This window comes from Solanum lycopersicum, chromosome 10, assembly GCF_036512215.1.
Source record: "Solanum lycopersicum chromosome 10, SLM_r2.1".
NCBI classification, from domain to species: Eukaryota; Viridiplantae; Streptophyta; class Magnoliopsida; order Solanales; family Solanaceae; genus Solanum; species Solanum lycopersicum.
The window spans coordinates 13,553,938-13,575,607 of NC_090809.1; the positions used below are offsets into that span (position 1 = coordinate 13,553,938).

General features: G+C 34.5%; 1 protein-coding gene across 1 annotated transcript; it reads right to left on the reverse strand.

Moving 5' to 3' along the window:
• Nucleotides 1-20,689: 20,689 nt before the first annotated feature.
• LOC138338719 (uncharacterized) lies at nt 20,690-21,354 on the reverse strand. The gene is made up of 2 exons (XM_069289801.1): nt 21,173-21,354; nt 20,690-21,080 (listed from the first exon to the last, which is right to left on the reverse strand). The coding sequence occupies exons 1-2, from the start codon at nt 21,352-21,354 to the stop codon at nt 20,690-20,692; spliced, it is 573 nt and encodes a 190-aa protein (XP_069145902.1).
• Between the last annotated feature and the right edge of the window lie 316 nt (nt 21,355-21,670).

The following is a 21,670-nucleotide window of genomic DNA, read 5'->3' on the forward strand; positions in this document are numbered from 1 at the left end:
ACTTCTTGTTAGAATATCTTTATGTATTATGTATATGAAATAAAACTAGAAGCCTATGTATTGCATCTTATGAGAGGAGTCTATATAAACTCCCTATGTATATATAATGTTTAGGCCAGAGGTCTATGTAAACCTTAATGTAAAAGTAGATAAAAAGTTTTAAATTTTCTGCAATTTAACGTATGAAATGTAATTATTAATGCTAAGAGGTTAATCTTAGTCCTCTTTGAGGATGAAAACACCAGTTGCTTCTAGGGGTGCTCCCTGGATGTGATAGAGTTATAAAAGGTGTTACATAATAAGTTGAAATTTTGACTTTGGGTCCACGAAAGGTTGTACAGGTTATAGAAGTTTTTATGGGTTTTAGACGTGTCTCATTGAACTTGACTTCAGACTTGGAAAAAATTTGATTCATAGGTCCTCTAGTTGGATCTACGGTACGTGGAAATTTATTAGAACCATATAATTGACTCGGGAAAACTAGGTAGAATGTCGAGTCCCAGTATCAAGTTCTACAAATGACAAGTATGGTCCATAAAATTCTATATATACCGTACGTTGGTCCCTAAGATCCTACAAGTACAAAAGTTCCTCATAAAGATTCAACAAGAAGGAATCAAGATCCAGTTTGTCAAGTTGATGATTCTACTAAAGATCGATTACACAACAATAGAACAGCAAATTTATCAGGTAATATCCCTCTTAATACTTCTACCTACAATGATAATAGAGGGGTGAAAGAAATTCATACCATTGAAGAGGATAATGGTAAGTATCAAAAGGCTGATTATCTACCGAATTTTTCCAAAATTCCTAATAATGGTAACAGAAATAATTCTAAACCTGTTACTGGGAAATCTGATCAGACTTTAGGAAATATTAATAATTTTCCTAGACAAGATCAAGTTCAAGAACCTGCTCCATATACAGTTATTCAAACCTATGCTGATAGATTGAGATACAATCAATCGAAGAGTGGTGTGAGTATTAAATTGTCTGAACCTGAAATCACCACTAAACAAGGTCAACCTGTTGTTCTGTATGTCAAAAATGAAGTAATTTCTGACTAAGCTACTTCTTGTAAGTTCACTCTTACAGGAAAATTTGTTTATACAATGCCTAGAGTAGAATTAATCAGGAAAAACTTCATTCTGCAAACACAGCTTTCAGGGGGAGTGAAGATTGCTCATTATAATTTTCGTCATGTTTAAATTGATTTAGATAATGATTTAGACTATAATATGGTTTGGACTAAGCAGCGCATGACTATAGAGGGGCAGACTATGAGAATACAAGCCTAGACACCTACTTTCAAACCAGAAGAAGAAACTCCATTAGTACCTATATGGATTTCTCTTCCGGAATTACCTTTGCATTGCTATAATAAGGAGTTCATTACTAGTTTACTTTCTCCTATTGGTAGAGTATTTTATTTAGATTTTGCTTTTATAAACAAAACTAGAGGAACTCAAGCTTGTGTTAAAGTTCAAGTTGATCTCACTAAAGACAGACCTCCTTATATTTTGATGGGTTATATTGGGGAGGATATTACAGATGGTAGGTGGCAGAAAATTGTTTACGATAGCATTCCTGACTATTGCTTTTACTGTAAACATCAAGGTCATAAAGAATGTGATTGTATTATTAAGCAAAGGGATGAAGATAGTAAAAACAAGAAAGAGCTAGAAAAAAACAGACCTAAAAAAGACAATTCTAATAATGTTCAAAGAGATTTGCAAGTTCATGATAACAGGGAAACAGGTGTAAGGGATGATGATGCCCAGCAACAAGGTTATCAAGGTGAGAAGAATAAAAAAAATTGCAACAAGAATGGCAGACTCAAAGAAGAAGGAATAATCAACAACAACCTGGACATAATACAATTAGAGCAGCAGCTCAACAACAGCAGGAACAAATAGGTATAACCTCTATCCCTACAAAAAATACTTACATAGACTTGGATGTGCAGGAAGAGATAACAGGAGAAGAGGACAGGGAGGAAAATGCAGATCAAATACATTATCAAAGACATCAAATTATTGTTTCTGGAAACAAACAGCAATATCAAGATAAAACAACTACTCAGGGTGGTTTTAGAGATAATTCAGGGAAGGAAAAAGACAGAGGAAGGCAGCAACATGATACTACACAAATAGGTATTGACTCATTGCTCCCAATTCCTACACCCCTTAATACTGTTATAACTGCTGGTGTAGCTGTTGGAGGTATGGATGGGGGAAACGAGTTACCTATTAATGTGCAGACTGGGGTAACCACAGGGAGGGGGGATATGAATGTTTCTAGAACTCTGGATGAACCTATTTCTGGTACTAAACAAACTGATTCTCAAATTAATCTTGATACTAGTCAACAAACTAAAGATTTAATAATAAATCTAGAAGTAGGTTGAGTAAAAAGAAAAGGTATTATATTAAAAAGAAGCAGAAGAATTTAAGTGAAATAGAAAAAATAAGAATATTGCTCATGATGATTATGAGGCTATTAATTTTGAGGATGAGTGAGATCCTGATAATCAATCAATGTATAATTCTGAGGATGATAAGGCTGGTATTAATAATCCTCAGGGCACTGATTTAGCTCCAAAAAAACAGAATGTTTGGTCTCAAGAACTTCATGGTACAACTGAGAAGCATGGTCTGTCACCTAGAGGTAAGAAACAAGACAAACATGCTTCACAACATCAACCTAGTACCTCTGAAACCTCTAGTAGTCCCATGACTAGATCTAAATCCAAAGGTTTTTAATGTTTAAAACCATTTGCTGGAATGCTAGGAGTATTAACACCAAAAGCTCTGTACAAAGACTTCAATTTTTAAGGAAACTTCATCAATTCTATTTGATAGTAATCCTTGAACCTTTTGCAAATAATAATCAGCTCAACATTGTGAGGTTGCAATTGAATATGGATCATGCAATTAGCAATTCTAATGAGAAAGTTTGGGTGTTTTGGACTAATGATTTGACTGTTAATATTCTTGAAATCCATGATCAGCATATTACAGGGAGTTTGAACTAGCAGATATTAATGAGAAGTTCTTGATTCCTTGTATTTATGCTAAATGTAAAGACCATTTGAGAAGACCCTTGTGGGATAGGTTATTACACTATTCTAATTTTGATGTCCCTTGGTGTACTATGTGTGACATCAATGTTATTACTTCTATAGAGGAGAAGATAGGGGGAATTCCATATAACATTAATAAGAGTTTTGAATTTATCAGTGTTATAGAAGCTTGTGGATTAACTGATCTAGGGTACACTGGGGTTCCTTTCACTTGTTTTAATCAAAGGGGTGATAATGCAAGGGTGTGGAAGAGGTTGGATAGAGCTATGGTTAATGATAAATGGCTTGAAAACATGCATCAAACTACTACTGAGCATCTGTCTGCTGTGGGATCTTATCATAGTCCTCTTTTGATGGAAATTAGTAAGAAAGATGATAAGCATATCAAATACTTTAAGTTCTTAAATTGTTGGGTAGATAATCCAAATTTTATGGATACTGTCCAAAAAAGTTGGGAGCTTAAGGTAAATGGTAATCCTTTTTGACAATTATACCAAAAACTGAAGAGGCTGAGTTCTTCTCTTAGTGTTTGGTCAAAGAATGAATATGGAGATACTTTTTCTAAAGTCAGAGAATTTGAGGATCTTCTTAAGAAGGCTGAGGAGAATCTTATTACTCATAAAACAAAATCTTATAGACAAGATTTACAGAGGCTGAACTCTGAGTACATTAGGTATTTAAAATTGGAGCAGTCTATTTTAAAACAGAAGACTCAACTACAATGGTTTAAGGATGGTGACACTAATTCTAAATACTTCCATGCCTTAATGAGGGGAAGGGCAAGAAGATTATTGATCTATAAAATCTGTACTGATAATGATAACTGGATTGAGGGTGATGAACATATTGCTAAGGCTGCTTGTGACTACTATCACAATATTTTTACAGGTCAGACTAGTAAAGTGGATGAAAGGATGTTTCATCATATCCCTAATTTAGTTACTTCTTAACAAACTCAGATGCTTCAAGGTATGCCTACTATGGATGAGTTAAAAATGGTAGTTTTTGCCATGAATCCTAATTCTGCCCCTGGTCCTGATGGTATTGGGGGCAAATTTTATCAAGCTTGTTGGAATATCATTAAAATTGATCTTTTAGCTGCAGTTCAATATTTTTTCTATGGTCATGATATGCCTAAATTTATGTCTCATGCCTGTTTGGTCTTAATTCCTAAAATTGATCAGCCTAATAGATTCACTGATCTCAGACCTATTAGCTTAAGAAATTTTACTAATAAGATTATTTCTAAACTTTTAAGCATGAGACTGTCCCATATCCTTCCTTCATTAATTTCAGAAAATCAGTTTGGTTTTGTAAAAAGAAGGTGTATTACTGAAAAATATTATGCTTGCTCAGGAAATTATTCATGACATTAAGAAACCTCATATAGGTAATAATGTTGTTATTAAACTGGATATGACAAAGGCATATGATAGAGTGTCTTGGTCATATATTTGCCTAGTTTTGAGAAGATTTGGATTTGGAGAGATTTTCATAGACTTAATATGGAGAATAATGACTAACAATTGGTATTCAATTATCATTAATTCAATTATCATTAATGGTCATAGACATGTTTTTTTATTCTACAAGAGGACTTAAACAAGGGGGTCCTTTATCTCCAGCCCTATTTATTTTAGGTGCAGAAGTCCTAACTAGAATGCTAAATAACATCTATGATAACCCTATTTATAAAGGTTTTTACATGAAGCCTAAAGGTCCTCAAATTAATCATTTATGTTTTGCTGATGATGTGATTATTTTTACTTCCACTAATAGAGATTCTCTTCAGATAGTGATGAACATTCTGGCAGATTATGAGCAAGTTTCTCAACAGCTTATTAATAAACAGAAGAACTATTTTATGGTACCTAATAATATCCTCAAAATATCATTTCTGATATTCATAGGATTACTGGTTTTTCCAAGAAAAATAGTCCTATTATATATTTAGGTTGCCCTCTACATATTGGGAGACAAAAAATTATCTTTTACTCCCCTTTAGTAGAACAGATTTCTAAGAGGATCTCTAGGTGGCAGACTAAAATGCTTATTTTTGGAGGAAGACTAACTTTGATAAATCATGTTTTAAACTCTATTCCTATTCATATTATGGCTACTATTTCTCCCCTTAGTACTATTTTCAAATATATTGATTCAATGATCTCAAATTTCTTCTGCGGAAAAGATAATGATAACAAGAAATATCATTGGGCCTCTATTAATACTCTGTGTATACCTCAAGCAGAAGGAGGAGTAGGGATTAATAGGCTTACTGATATATGTACTGCTTTACAATACAAACAATGGTGGCTCTTTAGATCCAAAAATTCCATTTTGACAAAATTTCTTCAAGCTAATTGTTGTCCAAGAGCTAATCCAGTTGCAAGGAAGTTTGAGAATGGTCAATCATTGATTTGGAAATATATGATGAAGAATAGACATAAAGTGGAAGAACATATTAAGTGGCAAATTAACTCTGGCAGTTGTTCATTCTGGTGGGATGATTTGTTAGGAATTGGAGCTTTGGCTAAGTAGAATAATAATATCTTTAGTTTCAATAATGACACTGTTAAAGAGTTTCTGATCAATGGTAATTGGAATGAAAGGAAATTGAGACAGCAAGTTCATCCTTTAATAATTCCTATGATCTTGAACATCAGATTTCAATACCATAATGAAGACAAGGATATAGTAGTATGGAAACCTACTGAATCTGGTAATTTCACTTGTACCTCAGCCTGGGAAATTTGTAGATTTAAAGGGAATGATGATGTAAATAAGCTTATTTGGCACAAAAAGGTTCCTTTTAAAATGTCATTTCTTCTTTGGAGAGATTTAAAACTAAAGTTACCAACTAATGAAAATATGGCAAACTTTGGAGTGAAACCTGTTAAGTGCTACTATTGTAGGAATCAAGGTTGGGATGATGTAGAACATATTTTCATGCAAGGACATTTTGCACAACATATATGGAATTACTTTGCTAATACTATGGGAATCAATATTCAACAGACTACTTTGAGTAATAGGTTAATTCATTGGTGTAGCACCAAAGGGAAAAATAAGGCACATAGAGATATTATAAGAATATTACCTATTGTAATTTGCTGGAACCTGTGGAGAAATAGATGTTCTGTTAAATATGGAGGAAAGAGTTCCAGTAGATTAAAGTCAAATACTTTATTCATAAGGATGTTCTTCTATTTCTATATTCTGTTTATCCAAATATTCAATGGCCAGGGAAATGGACTGATCTGGTAGATTTACTTGAAAAATGCAAACATGATATAAAGGTTAAAATAGTCACCTGGAAACCACCTACTACTACCAAATATAAATTGCATACATATGGTAGTGCTCTAAATAATCCAGGGAAGATTGGAGGAGGTGGCATTCTTAGGAATGATTATGGTAATATCATATATGCCTTCTCTATTCCCTTTGGAGAAGGCTCAAACAATCAGGCAGAGGACAAGCTGCTACATATGGACTGAATTGGTGTATTCAGTATAGTTTTAGAAATATTGTTCTTGAAGTTGATTCAAAGTTATTGACAAAGTGGTTATTACAAAGGATAAGCCTCCTTGGAGAATACAAAGGTTAGTTAAAGACCTTCAATTACTTACTAATCAATGTACTGTATTTTCTTGTGTACATGTTTACAGGGAAGCTAACAATACAGCAGATATACTAGCCAAAAATAGTCATAATCAGGACATCATACAACATTATTATACTTATAACCAGCTTCCACAGGATGCAAAAGGAAGTTATTTTCTGGAGAAAATGGGTGTGCAAAACTTCAGACACAGGAAAATGAAGAGGATTAAAATACCTCCTTGACTGGTCCAGTCTATAGACTATATCATATATCTGTATTGTATGGTATATGTTGATGCATATTAAAGATAGCAGGCAATAAGAAGATGCAATATCAAGTAGTAGTTTTGTATTACTACAATTACAGTTAGCAAGGAAGGTGAAAGACACAAAAAAGCCAGCAACTGAAGATGATCAGATTTAGAAAAGATGAGGAAAATATATCCAGCTTACAATTGGACAATTATATTAATCATATTCATAAAATATAGTCAATTATTCTAATAGTCTTTCTTTATATGTAAAGGGAGAGTCTCCTTATTTATGTTTTCTTTCTATACTCACCATAGGATAGAAGGTAAGGTTTATGCCCGCCTTCTTGTAAGAATTTCTTTTATTAATGATACGGCCTGGGGGTGTTGCTCAGCCCCTGACCTACCACAAGGGTCGTTCAAATAAAAATAATAATAACTACCATTCACCTATCGAAATTTTCCTAAGTCTCTCATTCAATAATTCCTAAATTCTCTCAAAAAATCCACTCTCTCTTGATCAAGAAAGAAGAAGCTAGGTTTCTTTAAGATCAATTTTCCTTTCATAATCATTTGTTGGGGCTTCTATCAAGGTAATAAGGAGATTATCAATGGTTACATTCATCCATTGAGTCCCGAGAGTTTATTCAGTTCTCAAATTCAATTTCAATTCAATTGGTTACATTTTCATTTGATTCCTCATGAGCTCTATTTGTATGAATTCAGTCGATTGATTGTGATCTTATTTTTAAGATTTAGACTCAAGTACATGCTTTTAAACTAATTCCATGTGAACCCATGCGTTGATAATAATTTATGAACCCTAATTGCATAAATTTGACAAAAAATTATGATTTTATGAATGTGTTTTCTAGAATTATACATGATTTAAGATAAAGCATGATTTATGATTTAGGTTGCTTTAATATAAGACTCTATGAAAATTGTGAAATGGTTTTCTCACTTATGCTTGAATTGAAAAAGTTTTTCTTACACATGGTTTAAGGAGCTACTCTATGATGTCTCTATCTTGGGTTAATATCTAATTGTGATTTTCTATGTATGATGATGTTTATATGATTATGACTAATTTTGTTGAGATTTTTGTTGAGCACCAAGAGGATATTGCAATGGAGGTTTTCCCCTTAGTAGAGTCCCATTCTCTAGTAGCAATCTAATTGACCCTAAATACAAATACCCCTATGTATCTTAAGTTTCATAGCTAGTGGATCCAACTAAGCTACAAGTGTAAGATTGCTGCCTTAGCAAGCAATGCCATATGTTTTTGTTATAGGAGCAAGACCGAATTTTATGTTATGTCTCATAGGTCTACGTCGATTAATAATAAATATCGCATGAAATGAACTAAGTTGCTTCCAAATGTTTTTTGAAGCCTTCATGGTGATTTTAAGATGAATTGACCGTGTTTATGAATACTTGTTCCTACACTATTTCTCGAATGTAGGTCTTGAAAACTCTTCTCCCTCTGTTCTTGGCTAGTGATCACTTAGATATTTTGGAGACATGGTGACCCCTCCTACTTTCGAGGGTGATGTCACATTTATTGATTTATTTATGCAATTAGTTTCAAACATTGTATGTGGTATGCAAAAGTTATGTTCGAGTACTCTTTTGATGTAATAGATAACTTTTCTAGAGTTTGATGTACTTCCACTTATATGTCAAACTCTTTACTTGTTATAAGATTTCATGCTTTTATTTATTTTATTGTGTATATGTATGTCAAATGGCTTGTGCAGGGTCTCTCTGGGTGTTATACGCCATTTCACATCTAAGGTGTACTTTGGGTTGTGACAAACTTTGTACAAGAGTACAAGTTTTTAGAAAAAATGTCATAAGAAGTATGATAATATGCATTAAGGTAACCCTTATTTATGAGTGTAAAGCGCTCCACATTTATGAGTAGGAGGCTACAAAACAGTTAAGAAACTCCAGTTATTTCTTTGCTCTAAGGTCGTGCCATCAAAATGAATCTTTATAAAGATCATTCTCCTAAATTGTGTTTGATACTTTTCAATAAATTGGACCTCAAAGAGATTTAAAAAAATAAAGGTTAAAATGTGGAGCCCAAGGTTTGTCAAGTTCCGGTTGATCCTTGGCCAAACAAGATATTCATGCCAAATTTTGATCCGCTTTTCAAGTGTTGGCTGAAGTTATGACAAATAAATCTAATTGAGAAGCTAATGCTCATGTGAACCCAGATGTGTGTATGGTAGTGGCACGGATAAGGGACTTCACAGGGATGAATTATCAGAAGTTTCATAGTTCAAAGGTTGATAAGGATCCTCAAGAGTTGATTGATGAGGTCCACAAGATAGTAGGTATTATGGATTCGACTATGGTTGAGAAAGTGGAGTAGGCCGCTTATCAACTGAAGGGTGTTGCTCAAATGTGGTTTGAACAATGGAAGTTGATGGGGGCCCTCTTAATTGAAAGAAATTTAAAGGTGCTTTTCTTGATTGTTTCTTTCCTCTTGAAATGAGAAAAGTGAAAGTTCTTAAGTTCATTAACCTCTACCAAGGATATATGAGTGTAAAAGAGAATGCATTGAAGTTCACTCAATTTGCTAAGTATGCTCCAATTATGGTTGCGACCGTAGGGAAAGGATGAGTAAGTTTGTAGTAAGTGTGTTCGACGACTTGGTTATCAAAGTGTGTCCATATTAATGTTGATTAAGGAAATCGATATTTCTCGTGTAATTATACATTCACAACAAATTGAATGAGTGAATCTAAAGTAAAGGGTAAAAGAGTCCAAGAGGGCAATAACCGGTGATAGTGACTTTTCAAATTCTACGTTCAGTGGACATGAGCCTCCTAAATTCCGACAAAATTTCTCTAGTAAAGGTTTTTAAAATTCACCAACTCCTAAATTTATCAAAGATAAGGTGTCTAACCGAAAGCTCGAATGAGGAGATTGAGGTAACAGATCTTTTAGCCCCGTTTGCACTAGATGTGGTGAGAAACATGATTTAAAGTGTTTGGGTAGTTCATATGATTGCTTTAAGTGTGTAAATCTTGGTCACAAGATGAAAGATTGCCCATTTCTTACTATTAAGGGATTGAATGGTAGAAAAGTTCAACCTAGTAATTCAGGTTCGAGTGCTTCAAAGTAAAACATATTATACGCTCTTAAGACTCAACAAAATCATGAGGGTTATCCCAATGTAGTGACATGTGTATCGAAAGTCTTTCATATTGATATTTATGTTATATCAGGGGAGCACCCACTAGACGTAACCGGTGTTGTTGTGCTCGGAGAGGACTAAGACTAACCTCTTTGCATTCATCATTACATTTCATAGGTTAAATTCTGGAAAATTTAAAACTTTTCATATCTATCATATGAGGTTTACATAGACCTCTCGCTTACACATTATATATAGTTAGGGAGTTTACATAGAATACTCGCATAGGAAGCAGTACATAGGCTTCTACTTTTATTTTACATAAATAGTATATAAATATATTCTAATAGGAAATTCTCTCACATTTAAACCATCTAGAAAGAGTACAATATTCGGGCATAGCCATACTTCATTACAACAAGAGTCATATGTAGGCATATATAATAATAGTTTTCAAATGAAAGAGAAAGAACTAAATTGTCTTATTAAAACATAATTAGCTAAATAGTGGCATCGTCCTTGAAAGGTGAGGACCTACCAAACTTGGAGAATGTAAATCCAAGTTATCTTCAAATGGCCCTTCTAGAAGCTCAACGGCCAGAACCTACTTAATTGTAGAAACATAGAAATATGGGTTAGTACACCACTTGTACTAAGTATGGAAACATGCACATGAAATATTTGAAATCACGTAGAAGGGGACATTTGTTCAAAATCATGCTAAGTCACTTTGAAAAGTCTTATGCATAACCAAGAACACATATAAAACTATAATCACATATTCTTTAAGACAAGACCATATACAACACAAGACCAACATCATCAAGTGTTATCAAGTCAACATGAATAATAGCATAATTGAGTACATAACCAAAAACAACTCCAACATCATGTTATAACAACAAAGCATGCATAAGAGTACATAACATTACAACATATACAAGACCCTTACTCATGATCCATCATCTAGTCCACAAGTGCAATGACCAAGTAAAGCCCTATAACCTTACTCAACTAAGTAAACCAAACAAGAGATCATAACCAATGCCTAACATAACATAGCATAGTAACAAGAGTAACCATTATCCTATATATAGAAATATAGACCAATATCATGTTCATAAATGAAACTAACATCATATAGGATCATCAACATGTAAAGTCAACATATGCATAGCATTTACTTTATAATAGATAAGAAAAAAAACTCCTAGGACTTCCCTCAAGGCCAACTAGTGCAAATGTATAGGTATAGTCTCATACCCTTACCTAGACTAAGTCAAACCGTTTAAGTCACCCTAGTTAATGTTAACTTTATTATTTCATTTTACTTTCCGAAAAACTTGACTTAATCGACATAGACCACATGAGCTAAATGTGGAATCAGGTGTCATGAAACCCTACACAGAAAGAAGGCGGACTACTTGCCAAGGTAGTACCAAAACATAAACATAGCACTCTATGTGGATCCACTATCTAGTATTTCTATGGGGGCATTATAGTTAAAGAACAGGAGATATTCTTGGGACCCTCTTTATGCACATTGCATTGTATTCTCCAATCTAATGAGTAACATACTGTACCCACCTTCCAATATTGGCAAGGAACACTACTCACTACTAGTTCACTCGGTGCTAAGCTAGAGTCCCTTTTTGAAATGTCTTTAAGACTTTATTAATCATCATAAATTAGTATAGGCCATAGGATAATAACCCCTTGTATATTCATAACATTAGCTCTTCAGGTATCGCATGAGAATGTTCTTTCAATACAACCCTTATATGTGAGATTAACACATTATCATTATCATGTCATATTAAGGCACATAGGCTATTCATGACCAATCTTATATCATTTCATCTTAAGCATAATCTCGCACCTTCACATAATCAATATATTTCAATTTCATCATCATACCAACACCTACTTAATACAATCACGAGATATGCTTCAATTGAACTTCTTCACCAGGTACAAGCCATCATAATTGAAGTAAAGGTTTGAGATCACAAAATCTTACCAATTCTCCTTCATCAGCCATCATCATTGGTCTTATCCTCAACCAATCCAATTTCATACATCAATAGGTGTAATAAAATCATTCAATAGTAATTAACACAATAACTAAGTCAATCACATCAATACCAATCAATTCAACATGAGTTCATCACCTAGGGTTAGGGAATTTGTGTCAATTAATGATCTATTCCACAATTCTAGGTTAAACAATAAGAACTATCATAATTGAACAACAATACATCATAGAATAATCATAATCATCAACGGAAACCATAAAAAATACAATTTAGAACATCAAATTCGGATTAGAAAGAAACCCATATAAAATCATACTTTTTAAACTAATTTTAGAAGAGCCCTTTGGGAATGGAATCCCAAAGATGAAAGGTTTCCATACCTTGTTAATCCTTGAATAATGATAGATAAAAGTGATCTTCTTGAATCCCTATAACCCTTAGAACTTGCCCTTCAATGGAGTTTTTTTTGGGAGAGAAAAGGTAGAGTGATTTGGGTTTGGGAATTGTAGGGTGTTAAGTTGAGTTTAGGCTTATGGTAGGTTAATTGAACCAACTTAAACTTAATAGTGAACCCATAGACTTGACCTACAAGACTCTCAACCTACGGTCCGTAAATCAGTCTATGACCTTGCCCCCCAACCATCCTACACATCTGTAGTTTAGTACAGAGAATTGTAAATTTTTCAATTTTGGAAAAATGTCTAAGTTTTTTTCAACGGAGGCATCGACGCCCCTTCGATTGACCTACATTTTGTTACTTGCAATCGTAGGTGGACACTGTCTTGTGACAACTTTTGGCCAAAATCACAGGGTCCTCATCAGGGGCCCTTTGGGTGGTCCATTTTGGAAATATGTTCTAATGTATGTTGAAACCTTTCCACCAAATTTCATCAAATTATGACTCCTAAAGCCTCTTAAAATAGGCTAAGTCATACTAGTACCTCCTTCACAATTCTCTGGACGTCATGGACGTTCCTTGACGTCTTGACTCTAAAACTTCCTAAATGACTTACAAACGTTATTTATAACCTTAAGATTATGTTGCAACCCTTATACACTCATGTGAGGCTCTAGATTAGGTCTTGGAATTTTAGAGTGTTCCATTATCCTTCGCTTATGAAACATTCGTCCCCGAATAACACTAAAATCTTTTGAAGGGAAAGGATAGACTCAATACTAGCAGCCCAAACAACAATATACATATTCAACCAACAATATACAAAATAAACATGAGTTACAACTCAAATCAACATAAAAACATGGAATTTACACATAGCAACAAAAAACACCAATTACTTCATATAAGAGATCAACTTCACAACATGAGGAATTTCCTTGTCAACATCAACATGAGCTCAATACAACACAAAGAATCACTTATTACAAAGCTCATATAAAAAACATATCAACGTGTTGAATATCATTTCATCTGGGCAACAACATACCAATTACACAAATAAGTGCAAATCAAGCATAAAAGAATCTTTTCAAGAAAAAAATCTCATTTCTAACAAAACTGCTAACCTTAATAATGCACATCTTAGCAAAACAAGTCAAAAATCAATTTTACTCATTATTTTAGTTATTAATAGGAACAACTAACCTTAATTATCAAATAGATGAGTATAACAAGAATTTATGTCAGCCTCAGCCTCCCATGTTGCTCCCTCAATTAGGTTATTCTACCATAACACTTTTACGAAAGCCACCTCCTTATTTCACAACTTCTTCACTTGTCGATCAAGGATTTCCACCAGAACCTCTTCATAGGAGAGATTCTCATCCACAACTAAACCTTCAATAGGAAAAATGGATTTGGGGTCACCAATGCAATTCTTAAGCATGGAAACATGGAAGTCGGATGAACCGAAGCTAGTTCACTAGGTAATCTCAACTCGTATGCAACCTTGCCAATCCTTTTCAAAATTTCATAGGGAGCCATATAACTAGGACTTAACTTACCTTTATTTACAAATCTCATACCCCTTTCATAGGAGAAAATTTCAAATACACATTATCACCTTCTTCAAACTCTAAGTCTCTTCTCCAATTGTTGGCATAAGACTTTTGCCGGATATAGGCTGTTTTCAATCGATTCCTTATCAAATGAATTTTCTCCAAAGTCTTATAGATCAATTTGAGACCAAAGAGTAAAGACTCTCCAACTTCAAACCAACCAACTGGAGATCTACATCTCCTACCATATAAAGCTTCAAAAGGAGACATGGATAGGTCGAATGGTAACTATTGTTGTAAGAGAACTCAACCAAAGGCACGTGTTCATCCCAACATCCCTTCAAATCAATCACACAAGCTCTAAGCATATCCTCAAGGGTTTGAATAGTACGTTCCACTTGACCATCTGTGCGTTGCTTAACTTTACTTGAGTACCTAACCCTTTTTGGAACAATTTCCAAAAACGAGACGTATATTGAGCACCTCTATTCGAAATGATGGATAAAGCGATTCCATGAAGAATCACAATTTCATTGATGTAGATCCTTGCTTACTCTTCTGCCAAATAAGTTGACTTAACAGGGATAAAGTGAGAGGATTTCGTCAACCTATCCACAACCACCCATATAGAGTCATTTTACCTTTATGTTTGAGGCAAACGCACTACGAAGTCCATATTAATGTCTTCCCACTTACAAGTAGTGAGCCACTCAACTTTAGGTGCTTGACTTTCACTTGTTGGCAATTAGGATACTTTGCATCAAATTCCGTTATGTCCCTTTTTAAGCCATCCCACCCAAACACTTCTCTAAGGTCATGATACATCTTAGTAGAACCCGGATGAATCGAATAACGGGAACCATGAGCTTCCTCTAGGATCCAATTTTTCAAATCATCCACATTGGGAACACATAACCTCTCTTGGTACATCAAAACACCATCCCCCTAAGGAAAATGATTCATTAAGATTGCCAAAACCGATTTTTTAACTCCATAAAAATTGATCAAGCCACCAAAGACGATTCGGAATTATGATGGACCATAAAACCACCATTTGAAGAATCTTGGGCCAACCTATGGACATTCTTCACTAAGTTCTTCTTGTTTTCTTCCACATGAGACACACTACCCATGGTCATATGACTCAATGCATCCACAACCACATTGGCTTTGTCGGGATAATAGAGAACACTCATGTCATAATCTTTCAACAATTCCAACCACCTTCGTCGTCCGAGATTTAACACTTTTTGAGTAAACACATATTGGAGACTCTTGTGGTCAGTATACACATCACATGAACACCATATAAGTAATGCCTCTATATTTTCAAGGCAAATACCACAGCCGCTAACTCAAGATCGTGTGTTGGGTAGTTCTTCTCATGAACCTTGAGTTGCCTAGAGGCATATGATATAAAATTCCCGTGTTGCATAATGACACAACCCAAACCAACTCGGGAAGCATCACAATAAACAATAAAACCCTTGGTACCCTCCGTTACAGTCAACACCGGAGCAATGGTAAGTCTATCTTTCAAAATTTGGAAGCTTCTTTCACAAGTCTCGGACCACTCAAATTTCATATTCTTTTGGGTCAACATAATTAAAGGAGATGCAATGGATGCAAAACCATCCACAAGCCTCCTATAGTACCCGGCTAGACCTAAGAAAATTCTTATATCGGTTGGATCGAAAGTTCTAGTCCAATTTCTAATCGCCTCCGTCTTGTTTGGATCATTCTTTATACCCTCACAAGAGATGATATGACAAACAAAACGCCACCGAACTTAACCAAAACTCACATTTGCTATACTTGGCAAATAGTTGATGTTCCTTCAAGACTGTAACACCACTCTCAAATGACCCATATGATCACTCTCATTCTTTGAATACACCCAGATATCGTCTATGAAAACAATCACAAAGGAATCTAGGTAGTTTCTGAACACCCTATTCATGAAGTCCATAAAAGTTGTTGGGGCATTTGTGAGACCAAATGACATCACTAAGAACTCACAGTTCCCACATCTAGTTTGAAATGCCGTTTTGGGGATATCTTCACCTGTCACTCTAAGTTGGTGATAATCCGACCTCAAGTCAATCTTCGAAAAGTAACTCGCACCTTAGAGTTGATCAAATAAATCATCAATACTAGGAAAGGATACTTGTTCTTTATAGTGACTTTATTGAGTTGACGGTAATCCATGCACATCCTAAGGGACCCATCCTTTTTCTTCACAAACAACACTAGAACACCGCATGGAGAAATACTAGGTCAAATGGAACCCTTGTCTTGTAAGTCTTTCAGTCACTACAACATAAACGGGATTTAGCGGCAATTAAAAAAGGCATTAGATGCAATAACAATGGTTGCTATAGCCATTACCAGCTAATGTACTTTGGCCATTGTATCAGGGATCGGTAAAGGATTTTGTAGCCTTATGGACAAAAGCTGGTAAAGCCAAGATCTTTTGCCGCTAAAACTCATGAAATTTAGTGGCAATTTGATGAGGCAATTCATAAGGCTGCTAAATCCAATCCTAAGTGGTTAGTTATTGTCATGTAATTGCCGCTAAAACACATTTTTTCTAGCGGCAATTGGTTGCGGCAATGAAGATGGTTGTTAAATACGAAAAAAATAATTAGTTATGCTTTTTTAGTGTCCATTTTCATAGTTGATAAATCCTACTTAATTTCCACTAAAATGCATTAGTTCTAGTGGCAATTAAAATAGTTGTTACATTAAATTTAAAACCACAAGCATGCGTATGTAGCATCCATTATTAAAGCCGATAAATTTAATAAAATTGCCGCTAAATGTTCAAATATTTAATGACAAAAAATTGGTAGCATTTATAAAATCTAGAATCCTGATTTTATGGCTAGAAAATTCATATAGTTTGACGCTAAAAGTCACAAACTTTAGAAACCAATTCGTTAGCCGCAATTAATAATGACTACATCCGCTCACAAATCCAACATAATTCTAATCAAAATAGAGCTTATTATAGGGCAAAGAAGTTTGTCAAATGCTAGAAAGTATATAATAAAATCCAGATAACATAATATATCTCATAAATCCTAGACAAAAAATATAAATCCAAACTATAGTATCACAATTTAAAAATTAAACTTTTTTGACTGAAATACCTAATATCATTGTATAACCAATACAATAAAATAATCTCTTTAAAGAATTTCCACGATGGTTCGTCGTACTAAAATATTTTATAAGAAAAATTTGTGAACATCATACCGTAGGACCTGAAAATAATAAAATAAATATGTCAAAAGATTAAATCCAATTGATAAAAGATCATGAGATAGGAGTCATATCATCTCATAAAAACAACTTAAGGATCCGAAGCCATTTGGATCTCAAGTGTATATTATGATATAACGTTATTTCATGTCTTTATATAAGATCACTAATATTAGCTATACAAATAATACATATGGATCATATTGACTACACTATAGGGGCTAAAAACAATGTCAATGACTTTGTGATAAAACTAAGGACTCTTTACACTAAAATGCTTCCACAAATAGTCACCTTAGTAGTAAGGATGAGGATAAGTTGGCAGATTGAGTAAAAGAATTTCATAGTCCACATCTAGTCAAAAGTAGTAATAAGGATGAAGAGCAACATCTAGATGTAGTAACAGACATTAGTCCATAACCATTTATCTAAATGTAAGGACAAATTAGCACAAAAATGTTTAAGTTTCTAATACTTCAGCTACTGTGGACAATACTAAAATTTCAGTAAGGGGTAAAGCGACTGTAGATGATGAAATTGCATTGGACTAGTCCTTACCAATGCCAATATGCAGCTCTACCAACAAAACCTACATATAATACAAACTACGCTTCAGGCCTAGAGGGGAGAAGTTTATGGTTCGATGGGCTATTCAACTACTGCACGATATAGATGCATTATCGAGAATTGTGATCCATCACTAAATGGTTGACATTCATAGTTATGAAAATAATCTAAAATAGAGAAAGGATGGGACGGGATGTACACAAAATAACTTCAATATTTACAACACTAATACCAACAATTATATCAACTTCACTCCTTACCCAATCATTACTCTCAATCCCTAAAACATGGGGATTTTCTAAGATACCCAAGTCAGTAGAATCACTTTCCATTGATGACTCGAGTTGCACACTATTTTCCTCTCCCATATCAAAAACATCTCGAGGTCTAATTAACCTACGGAAAAACCATTAATTTTCTTGAGGATCTTGCACAAATATTACAGGTTGAGCTTGTTCTGCAAAAACAAAGGGTTCATAGAACAAGCTCAATGGATAAATTAGTATCAACTTTCTGTTTGATGCCTTATCAAACCAGAAATTCGTCCCCTCTACGCCTGATGTCTAGTTAGTTTTATCGATCCGTTTAATTGGTGTAGTTGCGGGTTAGTGTTTTAATTACTTAAGCTACTCCTTACACAACTTGTCCCATCCTTTGAGTGTTTCAGACTATCTACAAGGCCATGAATTTGTATTTTCCAACTAAGACTACTCATGTTGATGCCTTATAAACTTGAATGTTATCTCAAAGTCATCTGCATTGCTTCCAGCCACTGAAGTGTTGTTAGTTCTATTTATAAGATCGTTTGATATAGCTGAATGTTAGTGAACTGATTACTCGATGGAGAAGTTCTCCATGTGTGTTGAGCTAATTCATTATTTGGATAAATTAGTATCAACTTTCTGTTTGATAATTTTTATTGTTAAAATTACATCTTATGAGTTATGCAATTACGTATTAATTAATTCCACTATTTTTTACTAACGTATCCTTAGTTCTTACAGTAACTGTTGAAAGAAAGAATATCTCCGACTTTATGGATAATTTTAGAAATAAAAAGTGAAACCCAAGTCATCCACTTTTTATTTCTAAAATTGTCCATAAAGTCGGAGATATTATTTCTTTCAACAGTTACTGTAAGAACTAAGGATACGTTAGTAAAAAATAGTGGAATTAATTGATACGTAATTGCATAATTCATAAGATGTAATTTTAACAATAAAAATTATCAAACAGAAAGTTGATACTAATTTATCCAAATAATGAATTAGCTCAACACACATGGAGAACTTCTCCATCGAGTAATCAGTTCACTAACATTCAGCTATATCAAACGATCTTATAAATAGAACTAACAACACTTCAGTGGCTGGAAGCAATGCAGATGACTTTGAGATAACATTCAAGTTTATAAGGCATCAACATGAGTAGTCTTAGTTGGAAAATACAAATTCATGGCCATGTAGATAGTCTGAAACACTCAAAGGATGGGACAAGTTGTGTAAAGAGTAGCTTAAGTAATTAGAACACTAACCCGCAACTACACCAATTAAACGGCTCGATAAAACTAACTAGACTTCAGGCGTAGAAGGGACGAATTTCTGGTTTGATGGGCTATTTCACACGCCTAGAGGGGAGCAATTATCTCAATTAGAAAATGTAGAATAGATATAATATAGTTTATCTTAAACAAATAAATCACGGGATGAGGTGCATAAGGATTACTTCGAGTGATTGGACCACTAATATTCAGTTAACCAACAGAACATATAAATAGAACTAGTAACACTTCAGCGGCTGGAAGTAATGCAGATGACTTTGAGAAAACATTCAAGGGCTGGAAAGGCATAAACATGAGTAGTCTCAAATGGAAAATGCACAATTCATGATGATGCTATAGCCCTAAATAGAGAAAGAATGGGACGAGATATGTAAGGAGTAACTTAAGTAATTAGAACACTAATACACAACTATACAAATAAAATTGATCGATAAAACTAATTTGATCTCAGGCCTAAAAAAACAAATTTCTCGTTCGATGAACTATTTCACGGGCCTAGAGGGGAGTAGTTATCTCAATTAGAAAATGAAGAAGCAATGAAATATAGATTATTTTAAACAAAAAACTAGGGGATAAGGTTTATAAGGATTACTACGAGTAATCGGACCACTAATACTCAGCTATATCAACAGAACTTATAAATCGAACTAACAACACTTCAACAGCTCGAAGCAATGCAGATGACTTTGAGATAACATTCAATGGTTGGCAAGGCATCAACATGAGTAGTCTCAATTGGAAAATGCAAAATTCATGGTAATGTCGATAGTCTAAAATAGAGAAAGGATGAGACGTATTGTGTAAGGAGTAGCTTAAGTAATTAGAACACTAATATACAGCTATACCTACCTATCAATAAAACTAACTATACTTTAGCCTAGAAGGGACCGATTTCTGGTTTGATGGGCTATTTCACAGGCCTAGTCAGCATGTATTATTCCACTAGAAAAATGAATTCAAGGCCAACTTATCAATTAGATAGAGAAAAGTTGTTGCATCACAATCTGATAGAAAAATTCAAGGTCAAGGTTAACTACACAATGCTTAGACAGATACGAAACGCATATGATCATTATACTCACCATGAGAAGGAGCAAAAAAAATTTTGATCCCTAAGGCTAATCTGCTGAGGTTAATGAGGCTATAAAAAATTCTAGAAGTAGTTCCAGTTAAGTTGCAATCTTCAGGCTTAAGGTAGACACCCTATCATCGCGAGCCTTAGGGAACTTGGAAGGAACTTGATTGGAAAACCCTCTTCTTGAACCTAGGCTTGTCTTGAATCTCAAGCCTACCCTTTGAAGAACCACTATCAAAAAATATTGCCCTTTTGGCATCTCTACTCTTCCTCTTAGCCCTTGTCTCTTCCACTTGTTGAGCATGAACCATGAAACGAGAATTATTCATATTGTCATGTAGCATAGCCGAATGACACTCCTCTTGCAAGTCATCTAACACTCCCATCACAAAGCGGTTCATTTCATCTCTAGGATCGAAAACCAAAGTAGGAGCATATTTTGAATATTTAGTGAATTTCAAAGAGTATTCAAGAACACTCATACCTCCTTGACGAAGGTTGATGAAATCCACCACCTTGGATTCCCTCTTCTCCCTAGAAAAGAACCTATCAATAAAACCTTCTTGAACACCTCCCAAGTCACCGGTCCACCCCTTAACGGCCTATTGTCCTTCCATTGGACATACCAATTTTGGGCCACATCTTTCAGTTGGTAAGTGTCTAACTCGGCCTTTTCACTAGTAGACAACCTTATAGCATAGAGGATCTTGTAGATTTCACCAATGAACTCTTGGGAGTCTTCTTCAACCTTGGACCCATAGAAATTAGGGGGATTCATCCTAGTGAAATCCCTTAGACAAGAGGCCATGGTAGAAACTTTTTGGTTTGCTCGGGGTACAACCTCTCGATTAGCTTAGGTCGTCATGGCTTGAACTTGAGTAGTGGTGGCTTGTTCTTGGGTAGTAATGGCTTGGGCCATTTGGAAAAGAGCAGCCCGGATGGCACTATCTATCAAAGGAGGCTTGGTCATCATTCATATCTTCATCAAAAGGATGGACTTGATCACCACGAGGAGGACCTCCCACATTTGCAATCTATTCCTCTAGTCTTCATGCAGCATTCCATCAAATATTCATTGTCTGAAATCATAACAAGAGGATTTGATTCAAAAGCACATATAGCTA